General features: G+C 38.2%; 1 protein-coding gene across 2 annotated transcripts in view; it reads right to left on the reverse strand.

The window, feature by feature from the left end:
- Positions 1-940: 940 nt before the first annotated feature.
- apaf1 (apoptotic peptidase activating factor 1) overlaps positions 941-24,224 on the reverse strand; it is a 37,122-nt gene continuing 13,838 nt past the window's right edge. The window contains exons 17-28 of one of the 2 annotated variants that reach the window (XM_052119001.1): positions 23,956-24,108; positions 23,602-23,730; positions 22,143-22,268; positions 21,921-22,040; positions 20,600-20,719; positions 19,570-19,686; positions 18,092-18,217; positions 16,978-17,103; positions 16,495-16,620; positions 15,198-15,323; positions 13,003-13,149; positions 941-2,541 (exon numbers count right to left, since the gene is read on the reverse strand). In XM_052119001.1, the coding sequence (XP_051974961.1) occupies positions 2,383-2,541; positions 13,003-13,149; positions 15,198-15,323; positions 16,495-16,620; positions 16,978-17,103; positions 18,092-18,217; positions 19,570-19,686; positions 20,600-20,719; positions 21,921-22,040; positions 22,143-22,268; positions 23,602-23,730; positions 23,956-24,108 (1,575 nt within the window). In that variant the 3' untranslated portion in view covers positions 941-2,382. The remainder of the gene's footprint in view (positions 2,542-13,002; positions 13,150-15,197; positions 15,324-16,494; positions 16,621-16,977; positions 17,104-18,091; positions 18,218-19,569; positions 19,687-20,599; positions 20,720-21,920; positions 22,041-22,142; positions 22,269-23,601; positions 23,731-23,955; positions 24,109-24,224) is intronic. The other variant, XM_052119002.1, reaches the window with a different exon arrangement.

Below are 24,224 nucleotides of genomic sequence, written 5' to 3' on the forward strand. Positions count from 1 at the left end.
GGGAGACAGCGCATTAGTCCAGACCGAAATTGATCACTGCATGCCGTAAAGGGGCTCCAGAAACTTTAGCGGGATTACATAAAAATGATCTGTGGCCAGCCTCTCATACCTCAATACAGACTTTAACGTCATAAAAGAGGCCATGAAAGAGCTCTCGCCAGCATAAATGACCTACAAGAAAATATCGAACATGACTCACAGTAAGGTACAACCAACAATAATGGAAATAGTTTGATGATCCCTTCATTATCTGATTTATCATGGCCATGGAGATCTTTTTATGTAATTAATAAATACCTGTATATTTATTTAAGCCAAGCAATTAATATAAAAAAATGTCAAAAGCAATTTTTTGGAATAATCCACCTGCTCAAGGAAAAGGTTGATCAGTTCTTGCAGGGTTTAAACCCACAAACTTTGGATTCTCAGGCAAAAGACCTGGTTGGTCCCCCTGGCTGCAGGAGCAATGCCCATGAAAGCATTTTATGCATTTAAGTGTCTTTAAAACATACTATAATTTAGCAACATTTGAACTCGCAGGCTTTAATGAATATACTCAACAAAAGTGCCATCTACTACACCAGAGAAGATGCTACAGTTTTTAACATTTAAGTGATGTACTCTTAGCTATACCGGTCTCAAAACCAAGTTTTCAAGGTCCCCAATAGTGTACTGCACAGTACAGCTGCCATGAGTTCACTTGCGCAGACTTTTTTTTTAAATTAAAGACTAACAATCAATCAATGCATTTTATATTATTGTAATCAGCAAGGACACTGGTAAGTTACTCAAACTCTCAAATTCGATGCAATATATGATGCAATAATGCTTCTACAACCTGACTTAATATAAAATATTGCTTGATGACATGAAAGTGCTGATAAAACTGCTTTATACAATGAACTGTATTTGAAGTCTTGCTTTTTAAGTATATTTTTCCACTGCCTTCTCCCACACAGCCCATTCTGAAAAGATAAAAGACCATAACATCATTGGATTAGGAAAGTCTTGGATTAGGAAAAAATTGAAATATAACCCATATTATTATACACCTCAGATTTTTCATGCTTTCCTCAATCTCTGACTGTAAACTGCAGTGTACAGTGTTGAGTTGAGCTCAGTTTAAGAATGTCATTTGGATGTGACAGTGCTCTCTGCTCGAATCAGCCAACTGCCAACAGGAAGTGTCAGGAACAGACGGAGCGTGACCACTGCTGCGTCAGCAATGCCAGCCATTAGAGTGCCCTCTGCCCCCTCTCCTTCTCAATCTCTCTCCACATTTCGCTCACATTTATAATTGATCCTTTAACTTTTTGCCTTGCATTTGAACATTTTTTAAGCATTTTTTTCAAACATTTTGCAAGATATTTACATTTAATCCAAAACCTCAGGTACACCAAATTTAATGTCATAAGAAACCAGTGAAAAAGACCAACATCAACAATCACATTGAAAAGTGTTTTAAAAATTACATTTTAAATAACAATTTAAAAAAGACAGTTGAAGAACTATTTAGTACAATGGGGTGACGTCATGCATCATTAAAGTAATAATTCACCTAAAAATTTGCATTCTGTCGTTTACTCACCCCCCATGTCATTCTAATCGTCTTAAGTGATTAATAGTGACAGAATTTCCATCTTTTTTCATTCATTTATCTTACAAGCACCATAAACACAATAACACTAATTTAGAAAGTAGAAATGACCGATTCCATTTTTTGTGTTTTTCACATACGTCTTCCTAAAAAACTTGCCTGCCCACCTACTGTGTTAAATCCAGGACTCCAGACTGTTTTTAGTGCACCTGTACATACAATTTAAATTCACACACGGTGTACCTCAAAGGCCAGGTTTAATTGGTAAGCCTTTTTAAAGCCAGTCAGTCTGCTTTTGACAAATCCCTGATCAAACCTGAGCCTTGTACAAAACTGTAAAAAAAAAGAAAAATGAAGGCACATCACCAAAGATATGCTTGTTTCGGATATATTTTTAGAGATATTAAGGCATCAGTTGGAATGGATGGGCTCGGAGGGAAACCAACAAAGGGTTGCTTATAATCTCTAAAAAAAAAAAGAAGATATGAATATGCCAGAACGTGTTTTGTTAATGTGGGTCATGTAGTACTTGCATTCTATTACGACGGCAAGAGACAAAGAGAGAGAGATTGTCCTAGAAAAGAAAAGATTTTGTAAGGCAACATTATGACACACCCATAAGGCAGGTCATTTTCAAAAGCTCATAACCAAATGTTACGACTGAATTAGATAGAAAACGCTGTTCTTCGTGTGCATGAATATTAAACTTAAGTGCATTAAAATTATTTAAAAATGCTTCCAGGATTGTACATACACATTTAGAACAATTAAAACAATAAAAAGTCCTAGATCCCTCCTCCCTCAACTTTCTGGAGAACGTAAAGGATCCCGATGCTGTCAATGGTGATAAACGTGGTGAAGTCAGGTGACACGTGGATCTTCTTCAGACTGGCTCCCATTGTGTAGAACGTCTGCAGGGCCTCTGCAGTCTCCACGCTCCACCACTGCAATAACAAAAAATACATTCAGCAAGCAGAATGAAACCGTAATAATACCAACTTTGGCTTTTACCAAAGTTAACATTTCAATATATTTTATATAAATTTTTTTCTCTGAAAATTTCCATGAACCCGCTTGAGGCACCCAGTTTGAATACCCCTATACGCATTTGTAAAAGGAAACTCTTCTTTCCTAAAATATACCATTCAAATGTACAAGTCGTCTGGGTAATACTATAATTGGAAATAGAAATGGTAAAACATGATATAACCCAATACAGACAGTGGGGTGAGTCCCTTTAAATCTTGTAGAAAGTATGTTAACAGACATGCAAAATAAGTCAGAATACTGGAGGGGTAAAGTGGCTAAGTAACTTCAGCACGCTGAGAAAATAAGGCCACCACACAGCTACCAGCCAAACCATCAGCGACAACAACAGATGCCTGGAACCACTGTGCCTGTTTTTACAGCCTCCACATGCAGACACACAAACACAGCCCCCCAACAGACTCATTAATCATGCAACCCTTTGAGTGAACTAATGGCTCTCATTTGCATTTATCGGGCTGACTCTCCACAACTTAAAAGGGAATGACAATTCTGTTGTAATTTACTCACCTTCAAAAAGTCTGTTGCCCAGTGTACCAAATCTCCAAATATAGAACAGCCAGAAAGGGACACAATCGCTGTGTGCAGTTACAGCATATTGCTTGTCAAAAAAAAAAATTCCATCCCTAGCGTCTCAGTTAAAATAGACTTTGCTGTGCCTCTACAGTCTGAAAAAGGTGATGGGGTCAGCACAAAAGGGCAAGAGCTACCTCTGGGCTACACATATACAAAGTTAGGCTGAAAACTCCATCACAACAGAGTCATCCATTCGTGCCCACACAGATGGTGATGGAGTCATTGAATTATTTGTTGAGATCATATGTTTGGAACACCCATTTCCTGTTCTCTCAACAACAGACTGCCTAAAAAACACTGGAAATTTACCAAAATATTGAGAATAGGTGATGGGTGTATTTTTTTTTCAATGTTAACATACTTGCTTATATCCCAGCTTACTGTGGACAGACAATTGAAAAATGGGGGGAGTGTTCAGGAAACCTGCATGCATACTGTTCTACACTTTTAAGCCGATTATGGTTTTTCCAAAATCCCTAAACCAAGACACAATTTTTTGAATAACTACTAGAGCTTTTAAGCTACATCCACCAAACTCGGCACAGACTTTTAGACTGTTCTGAATCGGATTGCTGTATCTTTTCTAACACAATCTACAGCAAACGAATTGTTGACATGACATGCTGCAATGGCATGAGGTGGTCTACACTAGAAGCACTGAAACAAACAAACATTCTAAAATGACGTGCAGAAAGCACAGACTGATCAGCTGTAAGCTCGAGTAGACTTTACCAATGGATGTCCTACTTTATTTCCACTGGTATAAACATTAACTTATCACACAATTATTATTGTAATGCTATTGTTACCAAAACTACATATGAATGTGGTCATAAACAAAAGATGATTTTAATTAGTAGGACAAAAAAAAAAAACACCACACGCTGCTTTAATGTAACAGTCAGAAGATATTTAAATACAGTATGTAACTAATACAATTTATGGCAGCAATAGAACAGGATAGTCTACTGTTGGTGTGGCATTATGGGCAATGGAAGCTTCCAATGTGTCATGTATAATGTATCCTCCTGGCAGAATTGTCATGAAGAGAGCAGAGAGTGATAATGGTTAAATAATTTCAAATATATTTGATCTATACTCTCTGAGCACTTCAATAGGAACACCAAGGTATTATACCGTATATTCGTAAACCCCAAGTTAATGCTCTTATTTATCGGTGGAAATGTTGCCAAGCAAATAAGCTCTATTTGTCTTTCGTCTTCTGATATGTCACGAAAAGACGGAATACTGTCTTCATGATGCCAGATATAGCGTTTGCCATCTCTGTTCAACATTTCTGGTTTCCCTCATACAGAGAATATAAACACCACATAAAAGTTACAGCGACTGAACAAAGTGCATGAATATTAGTACCGAGGCATTATATGATTGGTTACGTGTTGCTAAACAACTTTCTGAAACATTCCAACACCACATCGTTTCACAATCAAAATGCCTTTAGCATAGCAATTGTGGTGCTAACCCTGCTCTGGAGCTGGGTTTCATAACCCTGGGTTAAAAGTGCTAAACCACTCTCAAAATTACAAGTGTGAAACATTGCTTTACTTGGGGTTAAAAGCAGGGTTTTTAAAGCTGTTAACCTAGGGTTAAGCGCAGTGTGAAAAGACCCTTTGGGCCTGTAGTGATCAGAAAGCGTATACAGTATCAAATTAAAGCACAGGCTGCATATGAACTGACGTTTTAAAACAAGTTCTCATAGGTGACCCATTTCAATTATTGAAACAGAAATTAATGAAAAAACAAAACAAAAACTCTACTGCATCTCAGGTCTGAATCTTCAGTGCCAGAGACACCCTGCCATCATCAGCATAAAGACAACAGACTAAATAAGGCAGCAGATGGAGAAGCTCTTTTCTGTCTAATCAACACTTTTAAAAACTATAAACTTAACAATCTGGGGACATAAGAATCATAGGAGCATCTAGTATGCGTGAAGCATATAAATACATGTAAACTCAGGGCTTACATGCACATGCAGTCCGAGAGAACAGGCAAAAAAGTGCCATTATGCAACCCGGTGGAAAATGTCACTACGAAAGAAGCAAGACCTATTTAAATTATTGACTAACCCAAGGCCACATCTCACTTTCATCCCACTAGATTTTTTTCCTTTCTATTTTCTCTTCCCTCGGTCTCTCTTGTTGTCTTTTATTCTACAATCGGCACTCTCTGTTATTTCTGAGACAGTGTTGAGCGTAGTACAGTCTGGAGAGACATAAAGATAGACCTGACCTTGTTCTAGTCTATCTATTCTTCTAATCATCTCCAAATGCATGATTGCGCATCATAATGCAAGACAGCAGACAAGGACATCAAGAATCCGTAATGAAGGCCAAAGTTCCTCAGCGTGTCCTTTGGTTGACCGACAGCATAATTATATTGGCGTCGTCAGTATAAATTTAACAGGTCCTAACCGTTCATTTAAAATATAATAAAAGAAAGGCAGGGTGGATAAAACAGACTATTTGGTTGAGAAGAGATCTAGAAAGATCTCTAAGGGGGGAAACCAGACTTGTCAGGACCACAGAGTCTCAAACAAGAGAATGAATGGTAAAACGGTAAATGGTCTGCACTTATATAGCGCCTTTTTAACCTTAGCCGTATTCAAAGCGCTTTACACTGCGTCTCATTCACCCATTCACACACCAATGAAGGCAGAGCTGCCATGCAAGCCACTAGCCTGCCATTGGGAGCAACTTGGGGTTCAGTGTCTTGCCCGAGGACACTTGGATGTGGAGTCACGTGGGCCGGGAATCGAACCGCCAACCCTGCGATTAGTGGATAACACGCTCTACCACCTGAGCCACAGCCACCACAAATGAGGGTGTAGAGGGGAGAATGTTCAGGTATAAGATGAAAAATAAATCTTTCCGGGTGGAATAATGTGTTGAATGAATGATAACAGTGAAAAATAGAGCTGTGTTTTTGCACACAGTGGGGGAATTTTATCTCTGAAGGCAGGGAAACTTGAAAATCTCCTACAGAGATGTGACATTTTCACACATAAAAGCAGAAAGGGGTCAGAGGGTCAAAATCGTGGTCCCTGTCATTCTCTAACCCTGAAGGAGCTGTAGATTTGAGTGACGTGCCCAAGGGAACAGAGGAAAATGTTTTTGATTTCACTTTGACTTTAAAGGGTTTAATACATTAGTTTTCTTCTGAAATGGTGCCCCAGCAAAAGCTAGCTTAGACTCTGAACACTGTGGGTTTAGTAAAAATGCAGAACTGAGGCACAATACATCAACCCCTAAGCAGATAAGAAAATAATAGAAATGAAGAATCCCCCTTGTAATTATAGGCTAAATTATTTATTTGAGACTCCAAAATGCTGAAATATTTATGTACAGATAACTATTTTTCTTTATTTCTACAATCTCTTCACTCCATTTGTCTTCACTTTTTCCATCTTTCTCTTCCTCTACTCATTGTCTGTGGTCTGTTCTCCCTTCTCTCTACAGAGAAATCCTCTACTGGTCAAAGTGCGTGTGTATGTGTATGTGTTGTGTGAAATAGTGTGTATACTGTGCCGTCAACCCTCCATAGTATCTTTCCAGTGTAAACACACACCGACAGGTTATCTTCCAGGGTCATGACAAAACCACTGGGCCATAGCACCAGTATGTATGTGTATGCTTGTGTCCGTAGGTCACAATTCACATCACTATCAAACAGATAAAGCCACAGTACTGTCATTATGGGCATTACAATTGGGTGGGCTTTGAAATCCTTGATTCTCTCTATTCCGCTGTAAATCTCTGCTGGGTTTACACATGGTGTTCGGTCTTGACTGCACTCAGGTTTCAAAGAATGTGTTTATGAGGTGCCATACATGCAGATTTGTTAAAGGTACATCTGAACTCAAGGTCTTATCAATGGCCAAAGTCTGACAACACATTTTACACAGATAAAAAGTTAGGCGGTTTTAATAGTGAAGGATAGTTCATCCAAAAATAAAAATTTGTCATCAATTGTTGACGGTCATGTCACTTTATAACAAAAATTTCAGTCAGTTTCTCACACAAATCTTTTGTATGGCTTCAGAACACTTGGAATATAGTACACAAGTTGTATGGAGTACTTTTAGGTTGCTATTTTGGAGCTTGAAAGCCACCGATCACAATCAACTTTTGTACTGTGAAGAGCAGCTTGGATATTCAGCTAAATATCAGCAGGCCGCTGATAAGGGGTACAACTGGACCTCTTGTCCTGGGCTTGAGGAGGGCCTGTAATGGGGGGAGGTTTGGTTCACAGAAATGCTATTCCATAATGCAGAGCACATCTAAATGCATTCAGCGGGAGACAGATAGAAACACTGAGACAGTGTGCAATCACAAAAGACATCTGGGTATTGCATGTTGATTGGATAACTTTCCGCAACACCCCCCCCAACCAACCAACCCCTAAGAGTTCCTACCTGCAGCCCTGAATATCTGTAACAATGTCCCACCATTCAGAGCCAATTGCCTTTTTAGTAGAGGACTTTTTTTTACTTCGTTTTGAAGTTGTTTTAAGAGTAGTAGCTTGACCAGCATGAAAAATAAAACTTTTTAGCATTATAATTTGATCCAAGAAAGCAAAATGTATGATGCCATTGTTGTAAGATTGTATTGGTAATTTTATATATTGTGTTGAAACTTAAGTGTAAACAGTTTTGAAGGTTTTGGTCTTCCCGCATTCAAAGAGATATGAATTACTTGCATTCCAATAATAAAAATTGTATGCCAGAAGATTTGCCAAGATGGCCGCACTTTGTAAATATCTAATTTTGTGTTCCACAAAATAATCAAACATGATTTTCACAACATGAGGATGAGTAAATGATGACAGAATGTTGATTTTTAGGTGAACTATTCGATTAATAGTTGCATATATTCCACAACAACGATCAATTCTTTCCAAATAATATTATTTTCCTCTTTTAATCACTCTTGTTTTGTGGATGGGTATACACTCTTGAGACTGTGCTAAAACACCATTACGGCAGTGGGAGATGAACTCTCCCTGGTGGAATTACTTTTGAACTCGCACACTGGACCCAAAAGCACGACCAAATCCCCTCTACTGAGATCCATGGTCCCAAGAGTAGGTACATCTATAAAACATAATCAAACAGCTTATTTTCACACTGTTATCTGACAGACCAAGGAAATAGGAGTATCTCATTTGCAGCTGAAAGTTGTCGTGGGACTCGGAGCAATAAAGTGTTATGATATAAGCGTTGTGTTTGGTGGAGGTGAAGGTCTGGATGCCCTGGAGCTGATGTGTGTAAATTACTATGAGTATCCAAACCACAGCATAACCCTCCAGAGGACAGACAAAGCTGTGTGGTAAAGAGTGAGACAGTGTGATATACTGCAGTCGAGCATGTTCTCCAGTAAAGGTGTAATATCCTGGCTGACCTCCTCATCCATTTCTCTTCTCCTCCAGGAAATATTTCTGTCTCGTGCAGAAGAATACTGTCACAATACTGCTACAATAACCATTTGTCTTTTGTTAGAGAAAGCTAAACGTCACAGGGATGGAGACAGAAGCCGTTATAAATCACTCACCGAAAACATTTACCTCACAGAGTGAACGGCAAACCGTGTTTTGGAGTGCTGAACACGTACACACATGAACGCTCTTAAACTCCCAAATGGCAAAATATATATTTTTCACTAACATATATTTGAAACCATGTGTGTGTGTGTGTGTGTGTGTGTGTGTGTGTGTATGTGTGTGTATGTGTGTGTGTGTGTGTGGTGTTCTAAACAGCACAGCTGAAAGTAAATTTGGAATTATTATACAGCCTATACAGTAAATATACTCTTACCTTGAATTTGCTTTAGTGTCCGCCAAATAAATAAATGTCATATCTATATGTAGAAACAAAATAGAAGATAAATAGACAACTATTTTCTATTCTTTTAAATGCATTTTTTTTTTAAAGCCCAACCACGGAAAAAGAAGGATGAGACATGTCAACCCGGCAATCCATCGAAGTTATGGAAAGGTGACATACAGATAAATGCAGACTGATGGAAAGCAAAAAAATAAATAAATTTTTTTTTTTTAAAAAGGACACCCTGCTCAGATGTTATCAGTCAATAAAAAGAGTTGGACTCGAGACAGAGGACAGACACGGAGAGGACAGAACCCTCACTAACACGACAGATTAATATTACTTTCTTGTAGGACATCGGGAAATGAGTCCCAAAAAATGCCAATGTCAAATACCAATTTAATCATTGCCAGCCTCACAAACAAGCCAGACTGCCCAAGAGCCTAAAGTGAAAGATCAAAACAAAAAAGGCATTGAGTAGCTGCAGATTAACGTGGATGTAGCAGGACAGTCAAATCCAATGGAGTTTTGGTAACCAGGTGGGCTGAACTGCATAATGTGTGAAAGAACAAGCAAGCGTCGCTGAGGGCTCTCTGCAAATAGAAATGTGTCAATGACAAACGGCAGAAGGCAGACATCAAAGAGAGAGATCCATGACAGCGGCAGGGAAGCAGAACACCTCAAAGGAAACAGAGAGCCATGCTCAACCAGCTCAGGTAAGCAATATATATATAACCCTCTTCAATTGACAGGTTCAAACCTCTTTGAATGACAGGTTATAACCAGGAGTTTTATGGAGCAAATGAAGTCTAGCAACAGTCCCTCTAAATTGTGAAACTAGAACAATTTTTGTATTTTTATTTAATCTATGGACTTTTTACCAATTTTGATACAATAATAAACCAGACAAGAAATAATGGATAGAACAGGGCAGAACGGGATTAGAAAATGTTGCGAGTGTCTGAGACGGTTTGCGCTCATGACATATAATGCTGATGCATCATGGGTGACTAGTGTACGAGTCGATGAGGTCCTTTCCCAATCCCATTCCCACTCTTCTCCCCTATCATTTCCTGTCACCTCTCTACTGTTCTCTTGCTAATAAAGCCAGAAAAGGCAAAAAAAAAATGTTTTTCAAGCCACACAGAAGCTTGTGTCACTCACATGAACACAATGCTCTAGGCCATGGCTCCAAACAAAGTCTGACCATTTGTTCGGTATGTGTCGATGTAATAATACATAGCTTTTTTGCAATTCTTTTCTCAAGATATCGCATTGATACTTTAGACCCTAATATCATTTTTATGTATGTATGTGTCAATTATTCCCCCAGCTGATTAAAAAAAAAAAACAATTGCCATCATTTTCTACCATGACTGTTTTTGACCAGACGGAACACAAAAGGTGAAAGATTAAAGCATGTCACAATCTCTGATTTCCATTCAATAACATTTTCTAATGACTCATTTTAAAAAAGCACCAGAAGTGTACAACAGAAGTTAATTTAACTTTTTAATTTAAATTATTCCAAGTCTTCTGAAGTCAGATGATTCATTTGTATGATGAATAGACAACATTTAAGTTGTTATTCAATCTCAAATCACATCATTGTAAACTCATGTAAACAGAGCACAAATCCAATATAACACCACATCAATATAGTCAAACCTCCCTGGTTGTCGAGTCATGATGATTGGTCACGAGATGCAAAAGAATCAACAAGGTATGCTTTTTTTTTTGTCATTTTTACATTTTTCAAACAAACAACTTCAAATATATAAATCAAATAATAAAATAGGGATGAACTATGATTTCCTTTTAAGGCTTTAAAAATGTGTGGATGACATGAAAAATAATAAAAATATTTCTAAAAACTTAAAAGGTGTCTCTTTTTGATTAACTTTAGTTTTGGTCAATTTAGCATTTACACACACACACACATAAAATGTATATTATATTATGCAATCGTAAAATATTTCACTTTCACATGTTATTTAAATGCTCTGAATAAACCCATGAGCCCTTATTTGTCATGAAGCAAAACCTTTGAGATTTCTTTTCATAATTTTATCACTCCACAGAAAAAGAGTAAGCGTGCGTCTCCTCTTTGCGTGCCATTAACACAGTGTGTACAAACCAGGAACATTTGTCATTACACGATCGTTTGGAGTGAAACCGTTCACGCGAGCGTTCACTATCAAGGCTTATACTTTTTCAATTTTTTTTCATGAGTTTTGCGCGAGATTCTGCTGACAGCACGCATCAGAGCGCTCCACGTACTCTTCTGGACAGGAGCTGATTGACCTTCACGGGCGTCTCAGTGACGCTTGGACTTGGAATTCAACTGATTAGATCACTAACTGCGGGTAGATCAAATAACTGCAATCAGATGGTTATTTAATAATCACGACAGGTCTATTTGATGGTATTGATTTGTCGCCATATTTGATTTGAGCTTTGTGTAGAGGAGTTGAACAATGATTTTATTTTATTTGAGTGAGTAATTACACAAATTATGGTCTGTTCATCATATGAAGTGGTTGTATGCCTTCAGAAGACTAGGAATATGGCATATTAATCACATGGACAACTTCTGATACTTTGGGATGTTTTTAAACTTTAAAGTGAGTCACAATCAACTACTATTATATGGAAATTAGCGATATTCTTTGAAATTTCCTCTTGTGTTCCGCAGAAAAAAAGGTCACAAAGGATTAGGACGACAGGAGGGTGAATAACCCATTACAAAATTTTCATTTGGGGGGGGGGGGGGGGTATTATTCCTTTAATGAAAAAGCAGGTTGTTTAACTCTGAAATAAGAGCCACTTCTATGAGGTACCATTCCAGACAAACGCTAGCCATTTAGCTTTTGATTATAAACGGATTCCAGATTCACTCTATTTTGCACAGTTTCAGTTGCGATCTAATTAGGGTATTATAATAGACCACTTTAGATTGGATCTTTACATGTATCACAATTAATACTGTCAAAATTAATTATAAAATGTTAAAGTACGCGATTAACGCATTTACCATTAATACAGCATAAACCAGCAAAAACACTTGTTTGAACAGCGGAAACTTTGTGATGTCTCCGCCCGGAGTCATTACACGCACAAGATGAAACTTGTGACAGAAATTAAGTCTTAACTATCACCAAAACGAATGAGATGTTTTTGTCTGCAAACGCTTTTAATGTGGAATGTTCTAAACTGTACTAATCAAAATCTGTATTGTATGCAAGTTAGTTACAATACCAAGCCTTTCTGTTTTGTCCATATCAAATGACACAACATAGACAGCAAATGTTGAAATATCCCCAGGGACACATTACAGGAAACAATTCAGTCACAACACACCATTCCAATGAAAAACTGACTTAGTTTCACACAATATCCGCTCTAATGTATAACTGGATCCTCCGGGGGCTGTAAATTCACAAATCACAACAGAACAGTGTTCCTCTAGCAGCAGGCACAGCGTAATGTGTTTTGCGTCTCATGCACCTCCTTTCTGTGTATGCTTACAACAGATTTAGAGCAGGTTTGGTTCAGTCTGATGAAGATCAACGGCTGGGATTAATTTATCATCTGATATAACAGACAGCGGGATCCTAAAAGAGGACAGCTAGTGATCAATCAGAGCTTATTATCAGGTCTCCAATGCAGCAGCTTCAGAGGTTAGCAGGAAGCCTGACACAGACACATTTGATATACTGACGGATTGATGCATGATGAAACATCATTAGAGCTGTGACACTTACATAATGTACAGACAGCTCGGAGTAAATTAATAAAGAAATTCCAATGAATGATGGATAATGCGTGACATTGTTGATGAAAGTTAGTCTCGCTCAATTTCTGACATGATAATGTGTCTCGGTCATATGAGTGATTGGGCAAATATCTGCCTTATCATATATAATGTGTGTGTGTGTACCTTGATGTATCCTCCTGTAGAAACAAGTACTCTATTATCTGGGGAGAAGTGAAGATCGGTCACCCAGCCTCCGTGGAAAGAATCCATGGAGTCTTTAGTGTCCCGGGAACATATCTTCAGGAGAGCGCCATCCAAAGTGCTCCACAGCTTAAAGACACAAATAACACAACATCACTTCAGTGATGCATCAAAAGAGCAAGGCATTATCAACAAAATTACAATCACACCGAACAATACAAAGTAGATTCAAAATAGCATTAAAGGCGTCTTTTCCATTGATGCTATGGAGATTGAGTTAGGTTTAGGGTAAAGGTTGGGGTAGGGTTAGGTTTAAGATTAGGTTTAAGGATAGCAGCGTACCTACAGATGTAAATAAATGCAGGTACTTTTTTCCTCCTCTTTTCTCCACTATTTGGAATGTCCAATTTCCAATGCACTCCAAGTCCTCGTGGTGGCGTGGTGACTCACCTCAATCGTGGGTGGTGGAGGACGAATCTCAGTTTCCTCCACATCTGAGACAGTCAATCCGCACATCTAGCAACATGGCTTGTTGAGCGCATGTGAAGACCCACGCTATTCTCCACGGCATCCACGCACAACTCACCATGCGGCCCACCGAGAGCGAGAACCACATTACAGCGACCACGAGGAGGTTACCCCATGTGACTCTACCCTCCCTAGCAAACGGGTCCAATTTGGTTGCTTAGGAGACCTGGCTGGAGTCACTCAGCATGCCCTGGATTCGAACTTGCGACTCCAGGGGTGGTTGTCAGCGTCAATACTCGCTGAGCTACACAGGCCCCCAAATAAATGCAGGTACTTTAAATAGAAGTATAATGCAACAACACGTATGTACATAATAAGTACATTGTATCAAATGCTTAAGTGCATAGTTAAAAACACCTAATATAACGTGGGTCCGATTAAACTAAGCTACATAAATTACTATTTCCAAACTAGTCTGACATCAGACTAGTAATATGCACTAAATACAGTGCATATTACATAATCGTCCATGTTTAAACATCATTTCACACATGAAGAGGCCGTTTCTTTAAGGCACAGCAGCAAAAAGTGACCTTTTAATTATACAAGGCTCAGAGAGAGGGTGGAAAACTAAACAAAAAAATGCCTGATGAATAATATTTCCCCCAGATGAATTAGATAAAAAAAAATGTATTGCAAGAAAATAAAAAATATGATTTGACAAATGTAAATATATGAATCTGTTGATTTAGAGGTAGTAAAGCCTGATTAATATCTTACACACTGAAGTCTGCATATTGCACATCCTGTTTCTCTGTCGCAGTAAACAAAGTTAAATAATAAAAGGACTGAGCTTTGAAAAACAGCACCATAGGCCATGAATTATAACAGCTTCTTTCTCTAGGTTTCTGTGGCTTTCTCTCGCTTCCACGATTTCCCTCTTTCTCTCTCCGAGCAGCATCTTTAATTGATGAGGAAGCTCTTTCTTCTTTACACTTCTGAGCAGTGGGCCTGTCTTGCATCAGGAGATGCTCAGGGAGAGACAGTTTGGCAGAGACGACAGGTGCGTTTTACTCGAGAGGAAGGCGAAGATACAGCATGAAGATGAATGCAGAGTTTTGGGGATTATGATATTGAAGAAGTAAATCTTCCTCTGTCTGCTCTCGATTTTTTCCTTTATTCTATTCTTTACTTAACTTTAACAGCTCTATTTGTTCTCCATGTTGCCTCTGCTGTCTGTCATTTTGTTGTGTAGTAGTGTACTTCTGTTGTGTTGTCTTTTGATTTGTGCGTTTAACGAGTGTTCAGTTTTCGCCATACTTGTGCATTTAGAAAGAATTGCGGTAAGGAGGTGTTCACACAGTGAATTGTTTTTAAATAGCTTTCTATGTAAATATGTGCTAGAAGGACATCTTTGGCCATGCTTCTTTTTCTTAGCACCTCTTAGTACATTTTTAAGACATTCATGTGTTCGTTTCCATTCGTCGTGGCGCGCCTAACTTCAACGGCCTCAGAGTTAAAACATTTTGGAAAATAATTATATAAATGTAATAATGTTATGTAATTTATGTATTTTTTTAAACAAAGTAAATCTAAAGTGTTAACAAGCAAATTTAGCTTTTTTATGTTGGGGGTCCGTGTGTCGGCTGAAAATCCTTATCTATTTATTGGGCCATTAAATTCCTGTAAAGCCTGGTGGCTCAGTTTACCCTGATTTCTCCGTTGTCATCACCCGTTGCAAGCCGCTTGCTGTCCCACGAAAAACGGCAGCTACGAACACAGTCTCTGTGTCCCTCCAACAAAAACAGCATTTCCCATGAGGCAGTGCTCCACACCTGAGGAGACAAAAAGAGCAGTTAAACACCATTTTACTGCACAAACTGAACAAAAGCAAATGGCAGAAGGGGGGGTGGGGGGGTCCTGTTTGGTGTTATTCTCTAATGTAAGGCAATCACTGTTGAACAAGTTTGTCCCATTCAGTTTATAACTAAGATTTATCCTCCATTTCTAATTTTAGTCAAAAGTTAGGCATTAATTGAAGAAGGTCTATTATTTCTTTAATCAGCTCTCAAATTTCACTTTGCTGTATGCTTTCTCTTCCTCACTCTGGTGTTCTGGCAGACTTGAACATGGTGTCTCATTAGAAAGCTCTTCTGGTTGAGGCGACATCATACGGAGTGAGAGATCTTCATCTCATTATCCTCTCAGAGGAGCAGGCTTGACTTTGACCTCTGATACATACCACATAGTGTGTGTGTGTAAGGCCAGAACAAAGGATCACCAAGCTAATTAGGCAGTATTTGGCTGCATATGACGTCATTGAGCTCAGTAAAGATGCTCCAGATAGTCAAATTGTACATACCATGTAGATTACCCAATACACACTTATAACACCTGTGCAAATCTGCAGATGTTTTTAATCCATTAGTTGGTGGGTTGTCTAAATGACAACTTGACTAATTGGTCTTAAGGAACCCCTGTGTAATTAGGCTGTTTTGGGGTTCATTTGACCCCAATTGGACATGTATCTTAGGGTGCATTTACATAAGATGCATTCATGCATTTAAAAAGATCTTGTCGGAGCGCAATAGAAAAATTTCGAGGCACATTTTCAAAAATAATACTATTTATTAATTGAATGATGTTTAAAAAAAAATGCTCGTGTATAGTGGTGGTGCTTTCAAGGGGGTAAATATTACAAATATTAAAACAATTTTTTGTTTTTTACATAAAAATCTAGGTAAACTAGTCGACCTCACTGATCGGTTGTTGGTTGACTAGTTGACTACTAGACAATCAAGACCATCTTTATGCGCACACACGCCTAGAGTAAAAACAAATTATTGGTGTAACAGGAACAGGTGTTCGCACAGCTAGAGCCCAGATCTAATATGTTCTCTTTTCCCATCCACCTTTCCCTTCAATATCCTGCTTTTGGTAGAATGTCCTTTCATTTGACATTGATCTGATATAGCAATCGGTTTCATCTCTTTCTCTTTATCTGACCTTGGCAGTCATATCGGCTGAGGAGGTGGCAAAGAGCCGTCCATCAGGAGACATGTCACATGACAAGACAGCTCCTTTATGACACACCAGATCCTGCAGCTTCTTTCCACTGTTTAGATCCCAAACCTGCAACGGACAAAAACCCAAACCACCTTATTTTTTCTAAACAAGTAGTGACATAATGCAAAGCAATATGTTACACGGAACCCCTGACTATAACAGTGTTAATGCTAAAAAATGTCTACTGCCATTAAGGTCTTGAGAAAAAAAAAAAACAAAAACAAAAAAAAAAAAAACACAAATGATTAACTACATACATCACATAATGAATATTGTTAATACAGTGATTTCTGTGACAATTTGGGCTTGATAGAAGAGCTACTGTTAATTAGGTTTTTACATCATCCTTCTAATTATAAAATGCACATTTTATCTTCATTCAAATGCAACTGCAAGAAAGTAAATCTTAGATGTTGTCTTCACCTTAACAGTGCCATCAAACGACCATGAAAGTACACGAGGAGAGGAAGAGTTCAACAGGTGGAACTTCCTGACTGGTTCCTTATGACCTTCCAGCACCAGACACTCACCTGTCCTCCATTTCCACACCTACAGAAGGAGACAGAGAGCATTCTTTCTCCATCTACTAAAATGTTATGAAAATGTATTGTACCAGTACATCGTTTAAATGATGAGGCATCTCTTTTTGGGTGAACTATCCCTTTAATTATCCCCATCCCACTATCTATCCCATATCTTTAAAATCTATTTTTGATAAATTCCCTAAAACTAAAATAATATGACTTAAAAAATCTTTTAAAAAAATGTAACCTTCATGGATATTACAATCCTTTATTTTAGTTTGGATGCACTTGGAATGCCTTTGTAAGTTTTTAATTTGAATATGCATGCAGCTGTTCACAACCATCAATTACTAAACTAATGACAAGCTCCTGTAGTTCAGCGTGAGAAAACAATGACAAAACAAATCAATGAGCCCTGTAAAAACCCAGTGCCTCAAACTTCCCATTAAATAACTAAATTCCCATTGATTACTAAATTGCATCTGCAAATCACTTGAGAACAGAGACTAAATGCTCCACAGAGCCAGCAAAAACAATGCAAATGAAAAGGGTATAAAAGTAAAAAATACTAATAATGGGATAAAATAACTAGGTGTGATGTGAGAACTTTAGGCATCGTGTTATTTTACTGCCCTCCATAAAAAGTGAGATGCTGCTCAACAAGTCGTTTTGGAGTGATCGTATTTACAAGTTGAGCTGTAAATCAAAAGATACCACAAAATCATAATTACCAGTGGATTTTCTTTAAGGCCGACATGACTAGTTGTCTGACTAGGACACAATGAATAGTTTAAACTTGCTTCTAATTTCATAAAGATAAATTGATCTTTATGAAATCAAGATTAATACATAACATAAAATCTAGATGTGAAGTTTCATCAACATAGTATCAAATGGTTTTAAATGTAACTGCTTTGAATATGACTTGAAATGGAAACGTGTTAAACAGGCTAAATGTTGTAGTATTCTTCTCTCATTTCCATGGTGATAGGAAACAGTTGCAGATGAATTACCCGAACAGTGGAATCCTCTGAGGATGTGATGAGGGTCTGACCGTCATCAGTGAACTGACAGTCGTGAACTGTTCTAGTGTGACCCGAGAGATTCACTAGACAGTTTCCAGACGGAACCTCTAACACCTGCAGAGAGAGACAGAGAGAGAGAGAGGGAAAAACACTATTTTAGAACTTAAATTCAAATAACAGTGATAGAGTAGAATTTGAAGGAAAGTACAGAAAAAGAAAATTAAACAAAAACACAAAAAAAAAATATTCTGTATTTAAAGAGGACAAAAAAAAAAATAGAAGACAGAGACAAAAAGACATTGGAAGAGAAAAATGAAAGACATGAACTTGACTTCTGAATTTCATATTCTGAATAAAATTAATTAGGCCTGCCCCACAGATCAGGTCGGAAAGCTTCAGAAAGAGAGAGAAAATTAACAAGCATTTTATCTGATAATTAATGCAATAGCTATAAGACTTCAGACATTTGCACCCCGCACTGAACTCAAAATAACCTTTAGATATCAGCCTGAACCACTCATTACACCCATTTAAATCTACAATCTCATACTTCATCGGTTAACAGGTCCATATTCCGTCTCCTTTCTTATGTAAATGTGTTTTTAAAGGCTGTTTATAAGCGACGAGTTAGTTCTCAGTCTCCCTCTCAGTCAGGAAGGTCAGACTGACTACGGCTCCTCTCCTTATCACCTAAAGCTTCAAAATGCAAACTACAAAAGCCACCTGGGGCCACGAGAGCGTACACTGTGTTTTTGGAGAGTAAATTAGAAGTATGTTTGTGAGCTTCACAAAGCAACATCCAGCACCGTGTAAGGCAAAGTGTACAGAATAACACAAATAATACATTTGAATCCCAGTGCTGATATTTAAACTGATGTTCAAACCCTGTGTTTTCTGGGCAAATTTTAATTTGCTTCAAAATAAGCCCATATAATAGTTGAACTTATTTGAGTAAAGGGGCATTCACACTGACAGAGATTTGCAGCAAAGCAACCAGAAGTCATTTATTTTTAATAAGCAATAATGATTTGAAACTAAATAATTGACAGACTATTGACAGTGACTCATTGGTATTAGACAAAGTTGAAAAAGTTTAACTTTATGCAAATGAGCAGTGATGTGATGCAGCAACTGTCAATGTGAGTTAAGACATTGTTCTACATGATTTGTCTCTTCTCACAAACTCTATAGGGATAGTCAAAAAAGGGTCTGAAATTCTTGCCGTTCCCAGGGAGTTCGATTTATTGGACATTTTTACTCACTGAAGAAAATGGTAACAGGAACTTTCTAGTATCCAATTGGTAACAGAAAACGAATCAAATTGTTGTCAGTGTAAAGGACCCATAACACACACACACACACACACACACACACACACACACACACACACACACACACACACACACACACACACACACACACACACACACACACACACACACACACACACACACACCTTACCATACCTGCACTGTACCTGTCTCTAGCCCTACTGCCACCACAAAATCATGCTGCAAGTTCAGCAGGCGCAGGGTTCTCCAGACAATGTTCTTCAGAAACTGTCTAACCTTCACTCTTCCTGTCTGAGTGCGCACACACACACAAAAACACACACACACACAGAGAACAGGTGTGGCTTAGTCCAGCTCTGTATTTTGCCATTTCACCTATGCAAGCTCTAATTCAGAAAAAAACATGCATGAAATGAATCACTAAACCTACTGCCTTCACTTTAATCGAACTTTAATCGTTTAGTTTTTGCATTTGCCATGTCTTGCCAGTGCCATTACGTTTTGCCACCCTCTGGTGCTTAATAATGGAACATGCATTACTGCAGATGTGAAACCTTTGTGTAATGCAGATTACAATAAAGGAACATTCCTTTGAAGCGTATCATTCATTTGATCTTAGATTCATTTATCTGCTCTTTCACTCTTCTCTCTGTCTCCCTATCTTTCTATAGAAGGTGAAGATTAACAATCTAGAGAGAGAGGAGTGATCTAAATAAAACGATGTTGGTTGAGCGTTAAGGGTTGTAATAAATGTAAAAGTATGGACAAGAAGCTCAGGTGAAGCCTGCTGTACACACACACACACACACACACACACACACACACACACACACACACACACACACACACACACACACACACACACACACACACACCTTCATTGCATCAGTCAACCGTTACCTCTGGGCTTCCCCACCAGTAACATACCAGTCACATCCATTATACTACAGGACAATACTCACTTTCAGCACTGTGACATTCAGAGAGAGGAAAATGGAGAGATGGCATTGTAAAAGGGAAGAGTGAGTTAGAGGGTTAAGTGTAGTTGACAGCCGTGGTAAATCTCATTGCCAAAGGTTAATTTTAAAACCCTTAAGCAACCAGATGGATGTTTTTACTGTTTAGGATGCCCAAACTAACCAGATGGTCTCAGCCAACACCCTAATAAAACAGATATAATATTAGAATAAGACAGTTGTGATACCTGTACGTTTCCATTCTCAGCCCCTAGGGCAATCAGAGGAGCATGTTTGCAGATACAAGTACAGTGAATCCTAGACGGAAACTCCTCGCTCTCGAACAAAACAGCTGATCCAGTCCGAACCTGTCAACCCACAACACAACACACTCTTATTACAACACATACAATATACACAATAGTAATGTGCAAAACTACATATTTTCAAAATCAACTATTAGAAAAATTCAACTAGTCTTAAAAGGTGCACTCCAATTGCTAATTGTTAAAATATGAAACAGAAAGAGATAGTAAAAGTAGATTAGAATTCTAAATTATGTACATTCACATCAGTTGAAGACTCACAACAGTCTTAGAAAAAAGTTGCTGTATTGTCATTTGGTGCTAGGTGCACATTCATGAGCACCACCATGTTGAGATCAAATGATCAGCCGAATATTGCTTGTATATCTCAACATCTATATTCTCCCTTGTAAGTGGAAGCTCTCACTTGCGGAATGAATTAATCATGGATTACTGCGAATAGCACATTTCTACAATGGTATTGGTAACTGAGAACTTTTGTTTTTACACAATGCTGCATATATGCCGCTAGGTGTCATCGCAACAGACACAAATATTACGGAGTGCAACCTTTAAGCTGAAGTATATAATTTCTGCGACACTGAAAGGAATCGCAAAAATAAACAGTTTTCAAAACAGCTTTCCGAATACACAGTATTTATAGTCTGCATTTGTTCAAAGAGTCAGATAGTCATGCCCCCAACTCACACCATTGGTTGAGTAATGTTGTGTGGGCGGGTCTAAGTGGGTCTCAAAACAAACATAGGACATTTTATAGCACCACAAAGACACAGTGTTTACAGTTTTCGAGAAAATTAACCTATGATTGGCTTACAGTTGTCTGCATATTACGCTGGGACAGAAGAAAATATTTCATCACTGAAAACATTACATAAATCGGCTGAATATTAATATTCAAAAACAGAACAATGGACTGTAATGGAATCGGACATTATGTCTTAAAAACGTAACACTCATGCTGTGAAAAAAAAAAAGTGTGGGACATGACGCAGTGGCTGAATGTGTGTAGCTGTAGCGGTGGTGCTTTAAAGAAGAGAAATTTAAAGATGCAACTTTTGCAAATCATTTAACTTCTAAATCACAGCTGTCTGTTTTTGGACAACTAGTCCACCATAGTGACATCCCTCATTTAAAAACAGTGCATGATACATAGAAAAATAAAATGTTCAGACTGAAACCAAAACTCTTCTGCTCAGCCTTTAGGGAGATCGAACACAGTCTGCAGGTGTCTGGTGGGCAGTACCTGTAATCGGTTTCTGCTGTCGGGTGCCACTATTGTAACATCACTCTGGGAGAAGAGAACATCAGAGTCTCTCTTCAGTGCCACTGCAGAAGAGGTGTGAACCCTGTCTGTCTCCCATAGCTACCCAAAGTTGGGAACACATGTAGTGACACCAGGTCAATATTTGCAAAGAATAACTGCAAAATTATAGCAACAGGATGAGAGGTACCAGAACTATCTTACCCGGATGGTCTGATCATCAGAGGTGGACAGGAGAAGTGAACCATCAGGAGAGAACTGCACACAGTGAACCCAGCTCAGGTGACCATTGCATTCAGCTTTCTTCTTACTGGTCTCAAAATTCCACAGCTGAAAACCAAACAAACACTCTTTAGTACCTCTTTTTATTTTTTTAAGAAAGAATAGTAAATATAAGATACGGTACTGTACACTAACTTGAGATGCAGTCTCCAGTTCTTATATATACATATATAGTTTACATACACCTTAGCCAAATACAGTTAAACTCATTTAATCTTAGAAAACATTCCCCATCTTAGGTCAGTTAGGATCACTAATTTATTTTAAGTATGTGAAATGTCAATTCACATCCTGTCACCACCCCTGGAGTCATGAGTTCAAATCCAGGGTGTGCTGATTGACTCCAGCCGGGTCTCCTAAGCAACTAAATTGGTCCGGTTGCTAGGGAGGGTAGAGTCACATGGGGTAACCTCCTCGTGGTCACTATAATGTGGTTCACTCTCGGTAGGGTGTATGGCGAGTTGTGCGTGATGCCACGGAGAATAGCGTGAAGCCTCCACATGTGCCATGTCTCCACGGTGATGCGCTCAACAAGCCACGTGATAAAATGTGCGGATTGACGCGGAGGCAACTGAGATTCGGCCTCCGCCACCCTGATTTAGGCAAGTCTTTACAACACCACGAGGACTTGGGATTTGGGCATTCCAAATTGGGGAGAAAACAATAAATAGAATGTGAAATGTCAGAATAATAGATGGGGATGATTTATTTCATTCAACACATCATACTGATTTCTTTTGATTTTACAATGTCAAGCAAAGAGGCCCTGAGTTTGAAGGAAGGCCTTAAAATACATTCAGAGGTACACTTCCAATTCAGTACACTTCCTTTCCGAAGCTACTTGGCTAATTGTCTAATAGGAGACATAATTTTCTGAGATTTTCTGAGCTGCTTAAAGGCACAGTTAACTTAGTGTATGTAAACTTCTGACCCACTGGAATTGTGATATAGTCAATTAAAAGTGAAACAATCTGTCTGTAAACAATTGTTGGAAAAATTACTTGTCATGCACAAAGTAGATCTCCTAAACAACTTGACAAAACTAAAGTTTGCTAATATTAAATTGTGGATTGGTTAAAAAAAATGAGTTTTAATGACTTCAAACTAAGTGTATGTAAACTTCTGAAAGAATATGATACATTTCATAGTGTCAATAGTTTAGACTTTACAAATATTCCCGAATGTGGAGAAAGTAATAATAAAGAATAAGTAGGTATGTTTTGTACCATAAATGTAGGGGACATATCAAACTTTGAAAGGACACTTAATTTTAATATATGCCTCTTTACAGTCTTAACATGAGAAAATAAAATTCTTCTTCCAAACGCATTTCATGCCTTGAATTTAAACACGTGTGAGTGTTGTCTGTCATGTGATGTACCTCTACAGTGTAATGGGAAAGAGCGACAGCCAGCAGATTGGTGTTGGGACATGCGTGGCAGTACTGCACTGTGCTCAGACGACTAGTCCTCATCTCTAAAAGCATGTCTGACGTAGCTACATCAAACACCTACACACGCATTAAACACAATGACACTGTTATACCAACCATGAGATTAGAGGAAACCCACAATCTTTCCTTACGGTTTGAAAATATATTGTTATAAAAAGCTGGGATAGTTAATATTTTATGATCATGTTTTATTTTAATAGTGCATCCAATTACATTATTACAAGACCTTTTTATTTTTAATACGGGGCTGTATTTCACACATACACACAAAAATGTACTTACAAAAACGGCATTTCTAGCAGCACAAATGACACGCGTGCTGTCAGACGACCAGGTGCTGCATTTCACGATGACTTTAATTTCATCGTCACTCTCTGGAAAATAACTGTTGACATCGATTGATTTCCACTCATTCGAAGATGACACCTCAAACAGCTGACAAATAAAAAGACAGAAGTGCTATAAGAACCCAATGCCACCTGTATTGATAGTATCCCATTATCCAAAGATGATCGTTTCATCTTTACATTTTAGGGTGAAATATAAGAGGC

The sequence above is a fragment of the Xyrauchen texanus genome, chromosome 45, assembly GCF_025860055.1.
Source record: "Xyrauchen texanus isolate HMW12.3.18 chromosome 45, RBS_HiC_50CHRs, whole genome shotgun sequence".
NCBI lineage: Eukaryota > Metazoa > Chordata > Actinopteri > Cypriniformes > Catostomidae > Xyrauchen > Xyrauchen texanus.